Source organism: Somniosus microcephalus, chromosome 4 (assembly GCF_052327205.1).
Source record: "Somniosus microcephalus isolate GS21.2 chromosome 4, FLI_Smic_1.0, whole genome shotgun sequence".
In the NCBI taxonomy this organism is placed as follows: Eukaryota; Metazoa; Chordata; class Chondrichthyes; order Squaliformes; family Somniosidae; genus Somniosus; species Somniosus microcephalus.
This window is the reverse complement of record NC_140990.1, coordinates 247,031,092-247,050,739: the sequence shown is the minus strand read 5'-3', so window position 1 is coordinate 247,050,739 and position 19,648 is coordinate 247,031,092. Positions and strand designations below refer to the sequence as shown.

General features: G+C 45.0%; 1 protein-coding gene across 4 annotated transcripts in view; it reads left to right on the top strand.

Moving 5' to 3' along the window:
- Positions 1 to 19,648, top strand: part of LOC147120340 (juxtaposed with another zinc finger protein 1-like) — a 209,540-nt gene that overhangs the window by 70,138 nt on the left and 119,754 nt on the right. For 3 of the 4 annotated variants that reach the window (XM_085986129.1, XM_085986130.1, XM_085986128.1), the window contains one exon: positions 5,013 to 5,066. The exons of the other annotated variant lie outside the window; for it this stretch is intronic. In XM_085986129.1, coding sequence (XP_085842255.1) covers positions 5,013 to 5,066 — 54 coding nt within the window. The remainder of the gene's footprint in view (positions 1 to 5,012; positions 5,067 to 19,648) is intronic. 4 annotated transcript variants of the gene reach the window in all.

Genomic DNA, 19,648 nt, shown 5'->3' with positions numbered 1-19,648 from the left:
AATTTAACATAGTTAACTTGTGGAATCAATAGCACAGTAGGCCATTCAGCACTTCCTGTCTATGTCTACTCTTTGCTAGAATAATTCAAAATTAATCCCATTGTCTTGTTTTTTCTTTGCTTCAATTCTTCCCTTAAAAGAAGTAATGATCTATGCCTCAACTGCTCCATGTGACTAAGTATTCTATTCTCGAACTATCTGCATAAAGAAACTTCCCCCAACCTCTCTCCCTTAGTGGTCAATTTAAATTGATGTCTCCTTCATTGTTGTCTTTCCAACAGGAGAAAATAAGCTATCTCTATACACCCCATCAAAATCCTTCATGGTTTTTAAAACCATTTATTAAATCTTCTCTTGGCCATGTCTGTTCTAGTGGAAATAGTTCTGGTATCTCAAGTCTCTCAATTATAGTTTTTCGTCTCTAGTATCATCCTGGTGAATCTACACTGTACTCTGTCTATGGCGTTAATATCCTTCCTATAATGGGGTGCCCTAAACTGCACACGGTGGTGGAACTGTGCCCTAACCATTGCCTTGTACTAATTTATCGTTCTTTGTTCTTGTACCCATGCCCCTATTTACAAAACCCAAAATGCTATTAACCTTTTTTTTATGGCCCTGTCTACCTGCACTCATACTTTCCAGGATTATGTATTTGAACCCTTAGGTCTCTGTTTATCCACACACTTCAGCATTTTTTCATTGAGTCGATAATTCCATTCCTTGTTTACCCCCACCCATTACCTCCCATTTCTTTGTATTAAATTGCATCAGCTACCTGTCTGCCCATTCTGCAAACCTGCCTATATTCTCCTGAAGTCTTTTACAGTTCTCCTCGTTGTTTGCCAAACCTCTATTTTTGTCGTCATTGAATTTTGCTGTCAAGCTATCGTTGCCAAAGTTCAAATTGCATCTGCATCTGTGTATCTGTAATGTACATCAAAAACTAAAGTAGCCCTAGCAATGGCCCCTGGGATGCACCACTTTCAACCATTCTCCAGTCCGAGCAACACCCTTAACACTAACCCTTTGTTTCCTTGCTGTTAATCAACTTGCTGCTGCTATTCGTTACACCATATACCTGAATTTTTGTAACATGTCTCCTGTGAGATACTTTATCGAAATGTCTTACAAAAATGTGCACACACTACATCTACTGCATTCCAAAAAATTAATTTCTCTTTCTGTAAACCTGTGCTGGTTGTCCCTGATTTAATCCGTGCATCTCATAATGCTCACTAATTTGATCTCTGATCTTGGATTGAAAGAATTTATCCACAATTGATATCAGTAGTTAACTCATTTATCCAACACTACTTGAACAGAGGTGTCTCGTTGGCTATCTTCCGGTTCCCTGGCATATCGAAAGGAACACTGAAAAATTATGGTCAAAGCCTTTGTTGGCTGAGGGTGCATGCTTTCAGGACCTGGTGACTTGTCCAATTTAAGTTCTTCTAATTTTTTCAGAACCAAATCCTTTTCTACAGTAATCTTCGACAATTATCCTCTTCTCATACCTATATTCACATTTCCCCTATAATTTTGTTCTCATTCATCCGCTCACTCTCACTCGCTTGTTCCCTCCCTCGTTCGCCCTTGCTCGCTTGTTCTCTCTCGTTTTCTCCCTTGTTTGCTCTTGTGCGCTTGTTCTCGCTCTCGTGCGGTCATGCCTTCAGCCGTCTAGGTCCTGTTCTTTGGAATGCCCTTCCAAAACCCCTTCACCACCACCTCCTTTTTAAGGCCATCCTTAACATCTATCTTTTTGACTAAGCTATCCTAATATCTTCTTTGGCCCAGCATCCATTTTCGTTCCGCCTCTGTGAAGTGCCTTGGTATCTTTTTCTACATTAAAAATGCTGTATAAATGTAAGTTTTTATCATTGTTATTCATTATTGTTGGCCTTAGTTTTACCATATTCCTCCCTTTTAGTTTTAACTTCTGTATTTATACACTGCCTTTTAATGTTACCACCTTTTTGCCTTTATAGGATAAAGAATGAACTTGCATTTATTACAGTATCTCTCTCAACCTCGGGGCATCCCAAAAGACTTCATAGCCAATTAAGTACTTTTGAATTGTAGTCACTTGTATATATGGAATGTGCCACTTTTGCCATCTATTCATCTCCGATTTGAAGATTTCACACTGATAGGTTGTTATGTTTCTATTCTCTTAATTTGGGCCAGATCCCTCTTGTAATTTTTCAGTGCAGCATCCTTATCTATTTTCACATTGAATTTGACTATATGTTGTGGTCAATATTTCCCAAGTGTTTTTCTACTCTCATCAGTTATTTGTCTGTCTTCATTTGCTTCAACTAAATCAAGCAAATCATCACCCCCAGCACCCCTTCCCCTTCGCCTGGCACCTTCCCGTGCAAGTGCAGGAGATGTAACACCTGCCCTTATACCTCCCCCATTCCCACTGTCCAGGGCCCCAAACGCCCCTTCCAGGTGAAACGGCGATTTACTTGTACTTCTTGCAATCTAGTATACTGTATTCGCTGCTCACGATGCGGTCTCCTCTACATTGGCGAGACCAAACGCAGATTGGGTGACCGCTTTGCTGAACACCTCCGTTCAGTCCGTAAGGGTGACCCCAAGCTTCCGGTCGCCTGTCATTTTAATTCACCGCTCCATTCCCACTTGGACCTCACTGTCCTTGGCCTCTTGTATTGTTCCACGGAAGCTCACCATAAACTCGAGGAACAGCACCTCATCTTCCAATTAGGCACTTTTCAGCCTTCCAGACTCAATATCGAGTTCAACAATTTCAGATCATAACCTCTGCCCCTATTACATTTTTACTTATTTTTTTATCCACACCTTTGTTTTGGTTTCCCCCCCCCTTTTTTTCTCTCCCACATGGCAGCTGTCTCCCATTCTGCCAGCGCATTTCACACCTAATCTAGAGCTGTCTTTTGTCTCCACTAGTCCTATCACCATCTCGTCTCGTTTTGAATACCTCTTAATGTCTCTTCTCTTTTGTTCTCTCCCAGCCCGGCCTCTTAATCTATTTCATTCCCTGTGCCTCTTTAGTCTTGATAAAGGGTTTTGACCCGAAACGTTGACTCTAATTTCTCTCCATGGATGTTGCCTGGCCTGCTGAGTTTTTCCTGCATTTTCTGTTGTTATTTCTTCTTTCCTTGTTGGGCAAGAAACTGTTTTGGATGCATTCTAAATATTGTTGCTCACTTAGACTACTTGATAAAAACTTACATTTATACAGCATTTTTAATGTAGAAAAAGATACCAAGAGACCTGAATTACTTTTATTTCAATCTATCTTGGAATAATTAAAATCACTTAATATTATTGCTCTGTTTTTACATACATACCTCTTTGAACTGCCTACAAAGCTGCCCTTCACTGGCAGATATGTACAATAAGAATTGTATGAATTCCCTTTTCCTTTGCTTTATCCATTTGAATTCTGACATAATTCTTGAACGACTTTGCATTGTAGGCTGTAGTTTAATCCTTTATAAATACAGCCATTTATTCCCTTTCCCCTCTACCTCCTGAAAATGTTACAGTTCCCAATCCTGTCATTACCTAAGCAGCTTCGCCATTTATAGTTAATACACACTTCCATGGTTACCTAATGTTCCTAACTTCCTAGTTTTGTTTTCAGTGCTTTGTGCATTCATATACATACCACTTTTGGCACCAATGTTTTGAAACCTTACTCTTTTTAATTCCTCCTTTTTTCATCTCTCTATCTCACTCCACGATAGCAAAATTCTTTTGCTTCCTCATTTGTTTTCCCTCTCTGTCCTCCCCATGATATTAGTTTAAGACCCACCCAAGAAGGAATGTTGGTCCCAGCCCTGTTCAAGTGAAGCTCATCAGTCTTATGCAAGTCACCACTGTCTCAGAACTGGTGCCAATGTCCCAGGAATCTGAATCCTTCCCTGCTACATCATCTCTTAAGATGTGGATTTGCCTTCCGTATCTTGCTACTGCACAGTGCTGCATTTTTTCTTGTGGTTGCCCTCCCCTGTGTTGTTGCCCCTATTGTTAGGTATTCAATATTCAATACCTCTTTGTCAATTCAACATTCTCGGGAGGTCCCTGCACTGCCTTTTGACTCCTCTTCAGACCACCTTCAGGAATGTGCATTCCAAGAACCTTTCAGCATCCAGTAAGTGATGGGTGTGTCACCAGCTGATCTTAAAACTCTGAAGCCTTGTGCTTGAGAAATTTTCCACATGCGTAGTCATCCCAGGCACACACAACATTTAGTGCCTCCCACAGTGCAGTTACTGCACATCCAATAGGTTTCGACTGTCCTGTCACACGCCCTCCTCCGCCCCCCGCCCCTACCATACTAAACTAAGCTAATTTCTCTTTAAAATGTATGAAAGCAAATCTTCCATCATTTTCAGTCTGAGGAAATTGCTCTTTCGCTTTCTCTTTTTTCTCCCTAATTGCCCTTGAGAAAGTGGTGGTGAGCCACCTTCTTGAACCGCTGCAATCTGTGAGGTGAAGGTACTCCCACAGGGAGGGAGTTCCAGGATTTTGACCCAGCGATGATGAAGGAACAGTGATATATTTCCAAGTCAGGATGGTATGTGACTTGGAGGGGAACTTGCAGGTGGTGATAGAGCAAAAAAAAGTTCAGTTTAACAATAAAATGTTCAATTCAAAAGACCCAGTCATGACCAAAAAGGTAGAAATTTAAATGACTTGGGCTGAATTGAGGGTGGCTCAGCTTTTCTGCTTGTGGAACGAGGACCTGACTAATCATCTTCCTTCAACAATTGTGGTAAGTTTTTATTTTTTGATAAAATTATTTATTTTTGTGTAGTGCAGTCCCAGTATTTACTATTGTATAGTGCAAATCATTTAAAATGTATGTAAAATTCTTTGGTATGTAATTGGTTGTTTAAGTTCAAGACAGTCAAAGTCTTCGGTTCAAATGCCTGTAAAGTGTTTTTTCTATATAGTTCTTAAGTTTATGTGCATTACATGATTAATTAAGACAGACCTTTGTTCTTGTGTCTCAACAGAGGAATTAGCCAAATCTTCATGCCCTGGATCAGAAAAACAACAAACCATTGGAGGTAAAACCTGTTGTGACTGAAGAAGGCTTGAAAACACAAGATGTACAACAAAGTGCTTGTGGGGAAAAATGCCTGAGTGTATATTTTGGAAGGGAGGGGAAGGTGTGGGAGTCAGTTGAACATAGAGGTATATTCCACAGGACCCTTGAAAATGATGGGGATCTACATGAATGCCTCCTCGTTATCCTCCAGAGAGTGGACAGGATGTGATGTTACCCCCATATGTCAGAGGCTAGATATGCTGATGGTCACTGTAACTTGGCTTCATTCGGATGCATAAGCCTGTTGCAAAATGTTTCTTCTATTGTGAAACCCAGTTGTTTGTAGCTGACTTGATGCATGCACAAGTGAGATGCCAGCATGTCGCCATTCAAATCTGCAATCCAATGTGAAATGCCAGTTTAACATTTGGTGGCAGTATGGCTGATGTGCTACTGTATCTTGAGGGAGGTTGGCCCCTTTTGGAGTGTGTCTTTAAGAATTCCTCTTGAAGTTTTTCTTCTAATGCTGTGGAACATCAATAAGTATGTATACAACTCATCAGTCAACAGAATTCCAATAAATTGTCCACTTTGGATGTTTACTGTGTTTATATTACCTTCAATTTGTATCATTTTGAATTATTTTAGCACCTTACTGCATGCATTGATTGTTTTTATTGATATTTGCTATGGTTAAAAATGATACTAACTGTAAAGGCTTTTTATGAAATGAACTTTGGTAGTAGAAATCCAGTTTCTTGGCATGAACTTGTAGCACAAAACTACCCCTAATTTGGCAACAATTGATACTAAATTGGCAATCTCATAGAGGCTGGTGTAGGAAATGGAAAAATGAAACCCATTTGGTAGGGGTATTCTTTCTAAGAAGAGGTGTGGCAGTGAACCAAACACTAATCTAAGGTTGGACCATATTGGTACAAATTTTTGGTCTACTCAGGTTCAGCATCACTGATCTTTCCTGTAAGCAGATCTCGAGTCCCTTATGATCCTTGCCCAATTATCTATTTTTAGTATTGCAATAGTATGACCTGGGGCTATATCAATAAATGTCTGTGTTGTATGAAGTAACTGTAATCTAATGTGCCCGACCACATGGGTTTCCGCAATCTTCCAAGAGGTGGAACTGAATGCTCTGGTGAGCTGAGCTCTGGAAAAATTAGGAAGCTGGTTTATTTTAGACTACATACATTGATTCAACAGAGTAGTAATTCCAGACTCCCTCCCTGTCCAGGGGTTGGCCAGTAGAGCTGCCAATTACCTGACTACAGCCCACCCCACTGCTTTCTGTGGGTTGGAACTTCTGAAAATGCTCTCAAAATGAATAGGTTCATCCATACACAATGGGTTTGGATTGTTCAAAGGAAGGTCTAAATGGGTTTTCATTGTCTAAGCTGAATATGGACAATATTCCATAACATTCTGTTTGGTGTAACTTGAATACAAATCTCTCTTTACTCTCCCAAGCTTCCGACTGAAACAAGGATTTCAAACCCTTGTGAGCAACATTTAACTAAAAAGTAACACTGCAATATAAATCATACCCACACTGTGACAAACTTTAGCAATTCTGAAATGTAACTTGAAGGGAACTTCATTCTGCATCTAACTGCTATGCCTTTCTTGGGGCTGGTTGATGATGTGACAAAATTGAATATTTTTGTCCATAGTTGCCACATTATATCACTTCAGAGCTTCTACCACAGCATACAGGGAAATTGGCTCTGTTGCTGTGGCTTTGCCTGAAGCATATCAAAAAAGCAGCCAGTCAAGCTGTTCATTGCTAACAAACAAAGCATCCCAGGGAAGTAATTATCTGAATTCTAGGAACATGTGATATGCATCACCAGCATTACAATCAACATTACAATCTATTGTGGACAATCTTGTCTTAGGCAGCCCTCATTGATGTTGCCCCCCCGCCATCTCTTCTGATGAAGGCCATAGACTTTAGCAGGCCTTTGTGTATGCGGTAATGTAGTTGTTAGGCCTAGTGTATGAGATGTTGCCTTAATCTAACATTGGCAACATTAGACTGCAAGAAGCATAAGGTTAGGACATCTGATATTTTAGTTACTTACGATTTTGATCGCTATTGATAGAGTTAATATGTGAACTATCATACATGCATCACTATTACTGAAAAGCCACTCAAAGGAGTTCAACTGACTGGTATAACCATTGCTAGGATTTTTTTTTACTTCATGGAAAGGATTTGGGGATAAGAAATGTTTTAAGTGTTTTAAAACACAGTGCATTTGCAGTTTTTTTTTAAAAGCCACAGGCTGTAGGCATTGAAGATAGAGGAAGCCTAACCTAGTGAAGGGAATCTTGCCTATCTCAAGCCCAGAGCTAGTCAGAATCAGAAAGGTTGACCAGGTGAGCCCAATAATATAAGGAGATATATATAGTATATTATTATTTTTACTGTTCTCAAAGGAGGATTTTGTAGTTAGTGGGATCAAGGTGAGAGTTGATTACGATAGCAAAAGGGTTCACCCGAAACGTCGACTCTTAATTTCTCTCCACGGATGTTGCCTGGCCTGCTGAGTTTTTCCAGCATTTTCTGTTGTTATTTGAGAGTTGATTACATCTGTTCTGTACAATAAAGCAGCTTAACAATTCATATCTGGCCTTGTCTCACTCTGTGTTTAGCAGTCCGCCTTCAGAAAGATTGGAGGGCATGTGTGAAAGCCACAACATTCGAGTTCTGATTACAAGGAGTTCCTTTCAGTAAGCCCCTGGGTTAAGCTATTGTACAATTAGATATTAAGCATTACAGGAGCACTCCTGAATGTAAGATATTGGAACCGCTTATGGAAGTGACTAGCCTGAGAGAATATCTAAATTTAAACAGCTGTTTAACCTTTCATGACCTAGTTCAAAACTTGTTATTTGAGATGACTTGGACAACTGGCGGTATTTAATGGTGTAAAAAACTTTTTCTGTGAATAAACCTGTTTGGTAATTCAGTCAGGTACAAAGTTTCTAGGGTGACAGATTAATTGTCTTATGAAGTGAGAATGCTTGGTGGAATTGTATGTAAAAGAACAGACACAATAAACAGGTCTGTTGTTCACCAAAGGCAGAGTATTCTGAAATGCTTTGTACACTAGGTCACTCTTCAACTCAGACTGAAAAGTACTTGCTTATGGAAGTTGACTTTTTGTGTTAGGCTTGAGAACTAGAAGTATGAAAAGAAACTTGCATGGGATATCAAAATCAACACAGAAGTTTTACAATTATATTAGGAAAAAGAGGGTAGTCAGGAGCAATGTTGGTCCCTTAAAAACTGAAAGCGGTGATATTGTCAATGATAAGGAAATGGCGGACTTGTTGAATAATTACTATGTGTCAGTGTTTACAGTAGAGGAAGAGGATAGCATGCCGGAAATCCCAAGGAAAATAATACTTTCAGGGACGCAATAAAATTAATGCAAGTAAAATAACAATAATTAAGAAAATAATGGCGCTCTAAAGACTGACATCCCCAGAACCAGATGGTTTCCATCCCAGTGTTCTAAAGGAAGTAGGTGAGCACATTGCAGATGCCCTAACTATAATCTTCCAAAGTTCTCTCGATTCAGCAACCTTTCCTTTAGATTGGAAAATTGCACATGTCACTCCGCTATTTACAAATGGCGAGAGGGGGAAATCAGGGAATTATAAACCATTAGCCTAACATCTATTGGGGAATTACTAGAGTCTATGATTAAGGATAGTGTGACTGAACATCTCAAGTTTTCATTTAATCAGAGAGCGCCAGAGTGGATTTGTGAAAAATAGATCATGCCTGATAAACCTGATGGAATTTTTTGAGGAGGTGACCAAGTAGTGGACAGGGGAATGTTTATGGATGTTATTTTTGTGGACTTCCAGAAGGCATTTGATGATAGTCCCACATAAGAGACTTAACTAAGGTAGAAGCCCATGGAATTGACAGCAAATTATTGACCTGGTTAGGAAATTGGCTGAGCGACAGGAGACCGAGAGGAGGGATAATGGGTAGGTACTCTAATTGGCAGTATGTGACTAGTGGTGACCTGCAAGGATCTGTGTTGGGGCCCCAACTGTTCACTATTTATTAACGACTTAGATGATGGCATAGAAAGCCAAATATCCAAATTTGCCGATAACACAGATAGGCGGCATTGTAGGCAGTTAGATGAAAGCATAAAATTACAAAGGGATATCAATAGATTAAGTGAATGGGCAAAACTGTGGCAAATGGATTTCAATAGAGGCAAATGTGAGGTCATTCACTTTAGACCTAAAAAGGCTAGAAAAGGGTACTTTCTAAATGGTAAAAAGCTAAAAAGAGAGACTTGGTGTTGTGTCTCAAGGGGTTTTATACCCTTACCTATATAACAATTAAGAAGGACTCCGGGGTGGAGAGTTTAGTTAACGGCCGTTTTATTTACAATGTGCTTCTTCACTCAATGCACTACATTTCCCATAGTGCATTGCAAATCACCACTACGGTATCCCATGTGGGACAATTCTAATACGCATTCAAAATACACAACATATTTCCTCCCCCTTAAAATAGAATGTCCACAAAACAGAATAACTGAAAATGACTATAACTTTGGAAGAGAGGGTAGACTGCCTCTACATTCCGCTAACCCTGGGGATTATTCTGCCCCATGCACACAGGTTAGCACTAACTGTAACTAAGGTGCTCTGGAGGCTGCCTTTCTCTTTGGGGGTAACGCCTAGTCTCAGGAGCAGGCTCTGGCTGGCTCTCCCGTGACCCTGCAGGCGTGGCTTCCTCCCTCGATGGCACAAGAGTGGATGGTGCCACCGTCTCGGGGTCGGACGACCAGTCCCTGCTGGAGCCCCCAGCAGGTCCTTGATCCTCTGTTTCTTGGGTTACCTGTGGCGACTGTCTTGGCAGTAACTGGTCTACATGCTGTCTCCATGTTTGGTCGTCTCCGGTGTGGACTCGGTATGAAACGGGGCCCGTCTTTTGAATGACCGTAGCCGGGACCCACCGCTCCAGGGTGGTGTAGTTACACGCGAGGACTTTGCCCCCCCCACCACACAGTGTCGTTCTTTGGACCTCTGAGCTCGTCTGCTGACTTGATCCTGCTGATTGGCGTGCACCACTGCTTCTGTGGACGTTGGCCTCAGCAGGTCAAGGCGTGTCCGTAGCTGCCTTCCCATGAGTAGGTAAGCAGGAGATGCTCCAGTAGTAGCATGAGGCGTGTTTCGGTATTTCAGCAAGAAAGCATTCAGGCGCTGCTTTAGAGGAGCATCACTTCTTGCCACTTTCAATGCGCGTTTCAGCGTTCTGACAAATCTCTCCGCCAATCCATTCATGGATGGATGATAAGGCGTGGAGAACGTGTGCTGGATTCCATTGCTCTTGAACTCCTCCATCTCCTGGGATGTGAACTGTGTTCCATTGTCGGTTACGATCTGCTCCGGCAGACCAAATCGCCCGAACATCTCTCGGAGTCTCGATGGTTTTCTCCGTAGTGGTAGTGGACATTACTGCAACCTTCGGCCATTTGGAATGAGAGTCCACCGCGACCAGGAACATCACTCCTTCCACTGGTCCCGCGAAGTCCAGATGGATCTGTTGCCACGGTGTCGCCGGCCATTCCCATGGATGCAGTGGCGCTGCTCTTGGCGTATCCCTAGTTGTCTCGCATGATGGGCATGATTTCGCTTCAACTTCAATTTCATGATCCAGACCGGGCCACCAGAAGTAGCTTCATGCCAGCTCCTTCATCCGGACAATACCACAATGTCCTGAGTGCAGCTCGTTGAGGACATGTTTCCGCAGCTTTGGTGGTATGATCACTCGCATGCCCCAAAGGAGGCATCCTGACGTGACGGACAACTCCTTCCCTCTTGACAGGTAAGGTAGGAGCTCAGTTGGTGCGTCTGACACCCGTGATCCGTCTCCTCTCATCACCCGATCCAGCACCTTGGATAGCGTAGGGTCCACTCTGGTCTCTTTCTTGACCTGCCGGGCCGTGACGGGCATTGCTCACCATGTCAAAGTAGAAAATCTTCTGCTCACAGCCTTCAGAGGGCACAGGCAGCGGAAGTCTTGACAATCCGTCCGCATTGCCATGTGCTGCTGACCTCCGGTATTTGATGTTGTAATTGTGAGCGCTTAACATCAGCGCCCAGCGCTGCATCCTGCACGCTGCCAGGGAGGGTATTCCTGTGTGTGGACCAAAGATCGATGTCAGAGGACGATGATCCGCCAACAAGGTGAATTTCCTTCCGAACAAGTAGTGATGGAACTTTTTGATTCCAAAGATGATGCCCAAAGCCTCTTTTTCGATCTGCGGGTATTTCACCTCCGCCTTGCTCAGGGACCTTGACGCGAATGCAATCGGCTTCTCTTCGCCTGAGGGAAAGATGTGGGACACGACCGCGCCGACGCCATAAGGCGACGCGTCACGGGCCAGCTGAATCTGCAACGACGGGTCAAAGTGCGTCAACACTCTGGGGTCAGTCAAAGCTGCTTTGGCTTTCTTGAATGCAGCTTCGCACTCCTTCATCCACGCCCAAGCCTTGCCCTGACACACCAACTCATGTAATAGCTTCAACAGTGATGCCAGCTGTGGAATAAACTTTCCGTAATAGTTCAGGAGACCTAAGAATGACCGCAGCTGGCCGACATTTGTAGGTGCAGGAGCGTCGGCAATGGCTTTCACTTTCGACGGTGCTGTGTGTAGGCCGTCCGCGTCGATGACATGGCCTAGGTACTCCACTGATGGCTTGAAAAATTCGCATTTGTCCTTGCGAAGGCATAAGCCATATTCTTCAAGTCTTCCCAGTGTCTTTGTCAGGTTCTGCAGATGCTCGTTGTCGCCCTTTCCTGTGACAAGGATATCATCGAGATAACATTGTACCCCTGGAATGCCGCTTAAGATCTGGTCCATAGCCCACTGAAACAATGCTGGTGCTGACGTTATACCAAAGGGTAGGCGGCAGTACCTGTAGAGGCCCTTGTGGGTGGTGATGGTGAGGTACTTCTGTGAGTCCTCTTCTACATGCATCTGCAAGTAGGCTTGGCATAGATCAATCTTGCTAAACTTCTGACCGCCTGCTAGACCCGCGAAAAGATCTTCAATGATGGGGAGGGTGTACTGTTCAGCTGAGAGCACAGGATTCACTGTTACTTTGAAATCTCCACATAAGCGAACCGCGCCGTCACTCTTCATCACTGGTACCACGGGCGTGGCCCACTCACTGTGCGAAACCGGCACCAGGACCCCTATCTTGACCAGACGCTCCAGGTCAGCCTCCACCTTTGGTCTGAGGGCGTAGGGAACGTTCCTGGCCTTCGGGAATCGTGGCTGGCTGTCAGGCTTCACCTTGAGTTTGACCGTAATCCCCGTCATACTCCCCAATTCTCCGTCAAAGACAGCCGCATGCTTTGTCAACACTGCCGCTAGCCCCGCCTCTTCGACTGACACCGCATTCACTTTTTTCCAATCCAGATGAATTTTCTCCAACTATGGCCTGCCCATCAGGGATGGATAGTCACCCTTGACCACGTAAACTGGCAGCATCACAGTTTGTCCATTAAGCTCCACCTTGACCTCCGTCTTACCCAGCATTGGGACTGTTTCCCCAGTGTAGGTCTTTAAGATGAGCTTGGCCGGCGTCAGTGATAGGTGGTTCAGTTTTTCTTTGAATAGCTTCTCTGAAATCAAGGAGACAGCGGCCCCCGTATCCAGCTCCATTTTGACCGGTATTCCCTCGAGTAGTGGAGTGACTCCATAGCCTGATGAGCCTCCATTCACCGTTAACACATGGAGATTCAGCTCCCCATCAGAGTCTGTGTCACTGTCTTCCTGTTCTTGTTTCACCATGTGTAGGTTTTTCTTTTTAGAACGCTGTAGTGTATGTAACGTTCCACCTTTAAGAGAACTATTTTAAGGGTTGCACTACTTTATCTTGGCTACTGTATACTGTAATACCGGTGGTGACCACACCGGTATATAAGTGCTGTGTAAGGATTTATTGGGCAGATTCACCCTGACCTTCGAATAGTAAAGTCCTGTTAAAGTTACTCTTGTAGTCTGTGTATTAATTCACCATATAACCCACAGACTTTACAGTGGCGACGAGTTCGATCTTACCCTGCGGCAGCGATACATCCGAAGCAGTTAACGAGCGTCGAGAGGAGGTACCCGCCCTCGTCATTCTGCTGAGAGAAGACTCGAGTCTGCAGAGCAAGGAAGAAGGAAGAATTCAGACACGACGCCTTCCATCAGCAACAGGCAGTGATCGTCCCTTCTGCCACGGTGGTGAGTGAGCCGATCAGCCACGAGAAGCAAGTCGGCCACGTTGACTGTGAGTAGGGGGAAAATTAAAAAAAAAGGAACGGAGGAAGGGCGGTGAACTCGACCATGGTCGGGGGGGAAAGGAGCCGGACAGAAGTCGGGCCCAGAGGCGCTGAGACTGGGGCACGGAAGCCACGGTGCAAGCGGGAACGCAGCCGGTGTGAGAGACCGGGCTACCAGCGGGAACGCAGCCGGTGTGAGAGACCGGGCTACCAGCGGGAACGCAGCCGGTGTGAGAGACCGGGCTACAAGCGGGCTGGGAGACGCAACAGCGTCGTGAGACAGCTCGACTGCGACCGGCGAAAGGCCGGGCAGCTACCGAGGCCGCGAGGCGCTGCGACCGGGATCGTAAGGCGCGGGAAGAAATAAAAATAAGGAGCCGCGGAGAACTCAGCCGCAGCCGGGGGAGGAAAGGACTGGGAGGCGCGATTGGAAGCCGCTGAGGGAGAGACAGAGCCCGAGCGAGCGGGAGAGACAGAGCCGAGCGAGGGAGACCGAGGAGATTCAGCCAGCGGCTGGAACTGTTCGCCGTCAACGGGTTGTCCCCAGCGCCGGTTGCCCTGCCGAGAAAAGGGAACAAGGAACGCACTGAAGCCGGCGCGCAGGCTGCGAACCCCGAAAGCCAGCGGTCGTCGCCCGAGGGAAAAGCTTACCCCTCCCGCCAGGGGAAGAAACGCGGGAAGCCGCCAGTAGGCGGGGGAGAAGACAGGAGCGGGAAACCGCCATTTTGAAAGTGGGCGGGGGAGAAGACAAGCGCGGGAAACCGCCATTTTTGGAAGAAAAAAAAAGTTAAAGAAAAATTTCGTTGTTGTTTCTCAGGAAGATTGTGAAGATGCCTAAGCGTGGCAACATCAACGAATTCGATTCTGATGTGGAAGATTGGACCACGTATGTAGAACGCATCGAGATATATTGTAAGGTCAATAAGATAGCAAATTATGATAAAGCTCTAACCTTACTAAACTCAATGGGTGCGAAGACATACGGGTTATTGAAGCATCTTCTATCACCAGCTAAACCGGCGGATCAGTCTTTCGCTAGTATTGTTGCTGTCCTGAAGGATCATGTGAACCCCACACCGCTGATGTTAGCGGAACGAGCTAAATTTTATGGGAGAACGCAACTAAAGGAGGAAAGCAACGCGGAGTACCTGGTTGAACTGCGTAGGCTAGCAAAATACTGTCAGTTTGGGGTAAATCTGACAGAGGCACTGAGAGACAAGTTCGTGTGCGGGATGTCGAAGGAAGGAACACAAAAGCGACTGCTTGAAGAGAACGATCTTACACTTGATAAGGCTGTCCTTATTGCAGCATCGCACGAAGCCGCAGTGAGAGGCACGGCGGAAATGCAGCTGAAGACAGCGGTACTCGGTGTGGATCAAATGACTTCGGGCACAACGAAATGTTACCGTTGTGGGAAGACAACACACGACCAGAACCAATGCTGGTTTAAAAACCAGGAATGTAGAAAATGTGGCAAACTTGGTCACATAGCTAAAGTATGCCGGTCAGGAAAGAAGACCAGCAACAATAAGTCACCGCAGAAGAAGTACAGAAAGGTACATAAGGTGACTGTGAAGAGTCCAGATGAACTGAATTCGGATTCAGACCCCAACAGCAAGGAACTGGGTAGTCTGAGGATTCACAATGTGAGTAAAGAAGCTGACCGACAAACTATCTGGGTCACACTGCAGATTGCAAAAGTCCAAGTGAAGATGGAAGTGGACACCGGATCGGCGTTGACGGTCATGAATAAACAAGATTACAAAAAGTTATTCAAACATATTCCCCTACGGGATACGGAGATAGTATTGCAGACATACACGGGGCATAAAGTATACCCCATCGGAAAGATAAAAGTCAAGGTGAGACACAAGGGCAAAGATCACCAAGGAATGGACTTATATGTACTACCCGAGGGAGGTCCACCACTTCTGGGACGGGAGTGGATCAGGAAAATAAAGATAGACTGGCACTCACTAAACACAATGACGGTAGATTTCGGAAAGAAAGATGTCAAACCTGAACGGTTGTCCAGAATATTGGACGAGGCTAAAGAGGTATTCCAGCAGGGACTGGGAACACTGAGAGGAATTAAGGCAAAAATCAAGATTGCAGAACATGCAAGCCCAAAATTTTTCAAAGCCAGATCGGTACCTTACGCGATACGACCTGCTGTGGAGGCAGAACTGGAAGAGCTTGAACGTGCAGGGGTACTGTCGAAGGTGGACTGGAGTGAGTGGGCCACGCCCATTGTTCCCGTCATGAAGTCTTCATCAAGTAACAAGCCAGGGGGACCGGGGAAGGTCCGCATCTGCGGAGACTTCAAGATCACAGTTAATCTGGTGCTTCACACGGTACAATACCCGCTTCCGCGGATTGAGGATATCTTTGCTTCATTGCCTGGCGGGAAACACTTCACCAAGATAGACCTGGCACAAGCATATTTACAGATGGAGGTCGAGGAAGAGTCACGCCAGTATCTCACAATCAACACGCACAGAGGCTTGTATCGATATAATAGACTGGTTTTTGGAGTAGCTTCGGCTCCAGCAATTTGGCAGAGGGCCATGGAGCAGGTCTTACAGGGTATTCCAAGCACTCAGTGTTACTTGGACGATATCCTGATTACGGGAGAAGACGAGGAGGAACACCTCACAAATTTGAAACTGGTGCTCACCAGGTTGAAGGAATATGGCCTTCGAGTTAATCGCCAGATGTGTGAGTTCTTCCAGAAACGGATCTCGTACTGCGGTCATGTCATTGACCAAGAGGGGCTGCACAAGTCACCTGACAAGATCGAAGCGGTCGTGACGGCCCCCGCTCCGGAAAATGTATCACAGTTGAGGTCGTTTCTGGGGTTGATTAATTATTACCATAAGTTTCTGCCAAATCTATCCACGGTGCTGCATCCGCTGAATGCTCTGTTGCGGAAAGAAGTACCATGGAAGTGGAGCGAGGACTGTAAGAAGGCCTTTCGCAGAAGCAAGGCGTTGATTACCTCTGAGGAAGTGTTGGCTCATTTCAACCCAACGCTACCTCTTCGTCTAGCTTGTGATGCTTCCCCTTATGGTATTGGAGCTGTACTCTCACACAAGTTACCAAATGGCTCGGAAAGGCCAGTCGCATTTGCGTCCCGATCATTGACCTCCGCTGAGCGAAATTATGCTCAGATAGATAGGGAGGCTCTCAGCCTTGTGTGGGGAGTAAAGAAATTCAATCATTACCTGCAGGGCAAGAAGTTTACATTGCTGACAGACCACCAGCCGTTGGTGTCCATATTCAGCCCTAACAAGGCCGTTTCCACTATGACAGCACAAAGGCTACAGAGGTGGTCCGTTCTACTAGGGGCACACCAATATGACATCGAATACAAAAGGTCCAAACAGCATGGAAATGCTGATGGGTTATCGCGCCTACCGTTGCCAGTGGAAGAAGAGGCGACTACAGTGGACCCAGTGGAGATGTTCCACTCAACCATAATGGAATGTCTACCAGTAACAAATTCCATGATCGAAAAGGAAACAAGAAATGACCCGACTCTCTCACGAGTCTACGATTTAACGGTGGAGGGATGGCCAGTACATGGCGAACCAATGCTGCCAGCATTTTCGCACAGAAGAGAACAGCTGTCAGTGTGCCGAGGAACCTTGATGTGTGGATCTAGAGTGGTGATTCCACCCAAACTCCAGCAGAAAGTACTAAAGGAGCTTCACGAGGGGCATCTGGGTGGAGTGAAAATGAAGAACCTAGCCAGAGCGTTTGTGTGGTGGCCAGGTATTGATGGAGACATCGAAGAAATAACCAAGAGCTGTCTAGGATGCCAGAAGGTCCAAAACGCGCCACCACAAGCTCCTCTGCATCCATGGGAGTGGCCCTCATCTCCATGGCAAAGGGTACATATCGACTTTGCTGGTCCATTTATGGACTCAATGTTTTTAATCGCGGTGGATGCACACTCCAAGTGGCCGGAGGTAATAAAAATGTCCTCCACCACCACGGAAAAAACCATCACAGTATTAAGGACCATATTTGCCAGGAATGGGCTGCCGGAACAGATCTGTTCTGATAATGGACCGCAATTTGTGTCCGAAGAATTCAGGAAGTTCTTAAAAAGCAATGGGGTCAAGCACTATACGTCCACCCCATACCATCCCGCCACCAATGGATTAGCTGAAAGGTTTGTCCAGACCTTCAAGAAGGCCATAAAGGCCATGGGTAATGAAGACATCAATCTACAACATAAGGTAGATAACTTCTTGTTGGCGTACAGGAATGCGACACATGCGGTCACAAACCAAACTCCCGCCATGATGTTTTTCAATAGAAGAATAAGATGCCGGCTGGATTTGATTAAGCCAAACGTCAGACGGGACGTAGAGAACCGGCAATTTCAAGGCATGAATGAAAGGCCAACTAGATCCTTTCAGATAGGTCAACAAGTTTTGGCCCGGGACTACCATACCGAGAAATGGCAGCCGGGAACTATTGGAAAAAGTCTAGGACCGTTGATGCATACCGTGGACATTGGTGAAAGCATAATAAGGCGCCATGTTGACCAGATCATAGAATCATCCACAAAGGCCCAACCTACTCCACAACTCTATACGTCTAATGTTGAAGCAGAGATACCCAGAGCATCTACCTCCGATCCGGTAATACTGGAATCCGATGAACCTGAAACGGTCCTTCAAGCCGAATCGACCTTGCCAGAAGAACCTACTACACCACCGAAAACGACTACACCACCGAGGCGTTATCCGGACAGAGTCCGGAAGCCTCCAGAGAGACTGAATCTGTGAACTGTTTCACATAAAGTTGTATATATGTTAAGATGTTATATTAATGGGAATATGTATATATTGTTAACCTAAAAAGGGAGGATTGTAGTGTATGTAACGTTCCACCTTTAAGAGAACTATTTTAAGGGTTGCACTACTTTATCTTGGCTACTGTATACTGTAATACCGGTGGTGACCACACCGGTATATAAGTGCTGTGTAAGGATTTATTGGGCAGATTCGCCCTGACCTTCGAATAGTAAAGTCCTGTTAAAGTTACTCTTGTAGTCTGTGTATTAATTCACCATATAACCCACAGACTTTACAAACGCCAGTTGGATGTGTTTCCTTGTTTGTTTTTGTGTGTCTCTGTAGGATTGTTTGCTTTGCCCTTTACACACATGTTCAATGTGTCCTTTCTTTTCACATTTCCGACAGGTCAGGTCTTTACACCAGCAGTCAGATGGCTGATGACCTGACCTTCCACATCTGTAACACTCTCTGGCGCCCCTTGCATGCTTATCCGGTGTAGCTGCTACCCTGTGCACTCTTGTTGCAGCCCCCAACAGCTGTGCATCTTTAGCTGCTAACTCCATAGACACAGCGAGCTCCACTGCTGATTTAAGCGTCAGTTTGTGAGTCGTGAGCCAGCGCTTCTGTGTTGCTTCACATCTTAATCCACACACAAACCTATCACGGACAGTGTCATTTAGAGTTTCACCAAGCTCACAATGCTCAGTTAGCTTCTTTAGCACTGCAACATATTCGGCTATGGACTCACCCTCCCCTTGGTTTCGTTTGTGAAACCTGAACCTCTCGGCAATCAGCAACGGCTTGGGTGCGAAATGTGTTTCCAAAACTTCCACAATCTGATCATATGTCTTAGGGCCGGGCTTATCCGGGTGCATCAAACTCCGTAACAAGCCAAATGTTTTTGCTCCGATCACACTGAGGAATGTCGCCACTTTCACGTCATCTTTAATGCCATTTGCAGTCATGAAAAATCCAAAACGCTCTGTATAAGCACTCCATTGCTCTGCCGTTTCATCAAATGGTCCAAACGCTCCGGTTAGCATAGCCATCTTGTTATTTTTTTTAATCTTTACAATCCTTTTCCTCTTTTTATTTTTACAGTCCTTTTCCTCCACTTTGTTTCACTGTATCGTTACTCTTCCCCTTTGTGTAACACACAAACCGCCACCTTTACGAGGCAATTGCATCAGCACTAAACTGCGGGCGTGCCATTAAGAAAAGACAGGAACTTCTTACTTTAAACATCGCCGATTCCAGTGCAAAGTGATGCGCAAGTCCGTCGTCCTCGTCGCCAGTTTTGTTGTGTCTCAAGGGGTTTTATACCCTTACCTATATAACAATTAAGAAGGATTCCGGGGTGGAGAGTTTAGTTAACGGCCGTTTTATTTACAATGTGCTTCTTCACTCCATGCACTACATTTCCCATAGTGCATTGCAAATCACCACTACGGTATC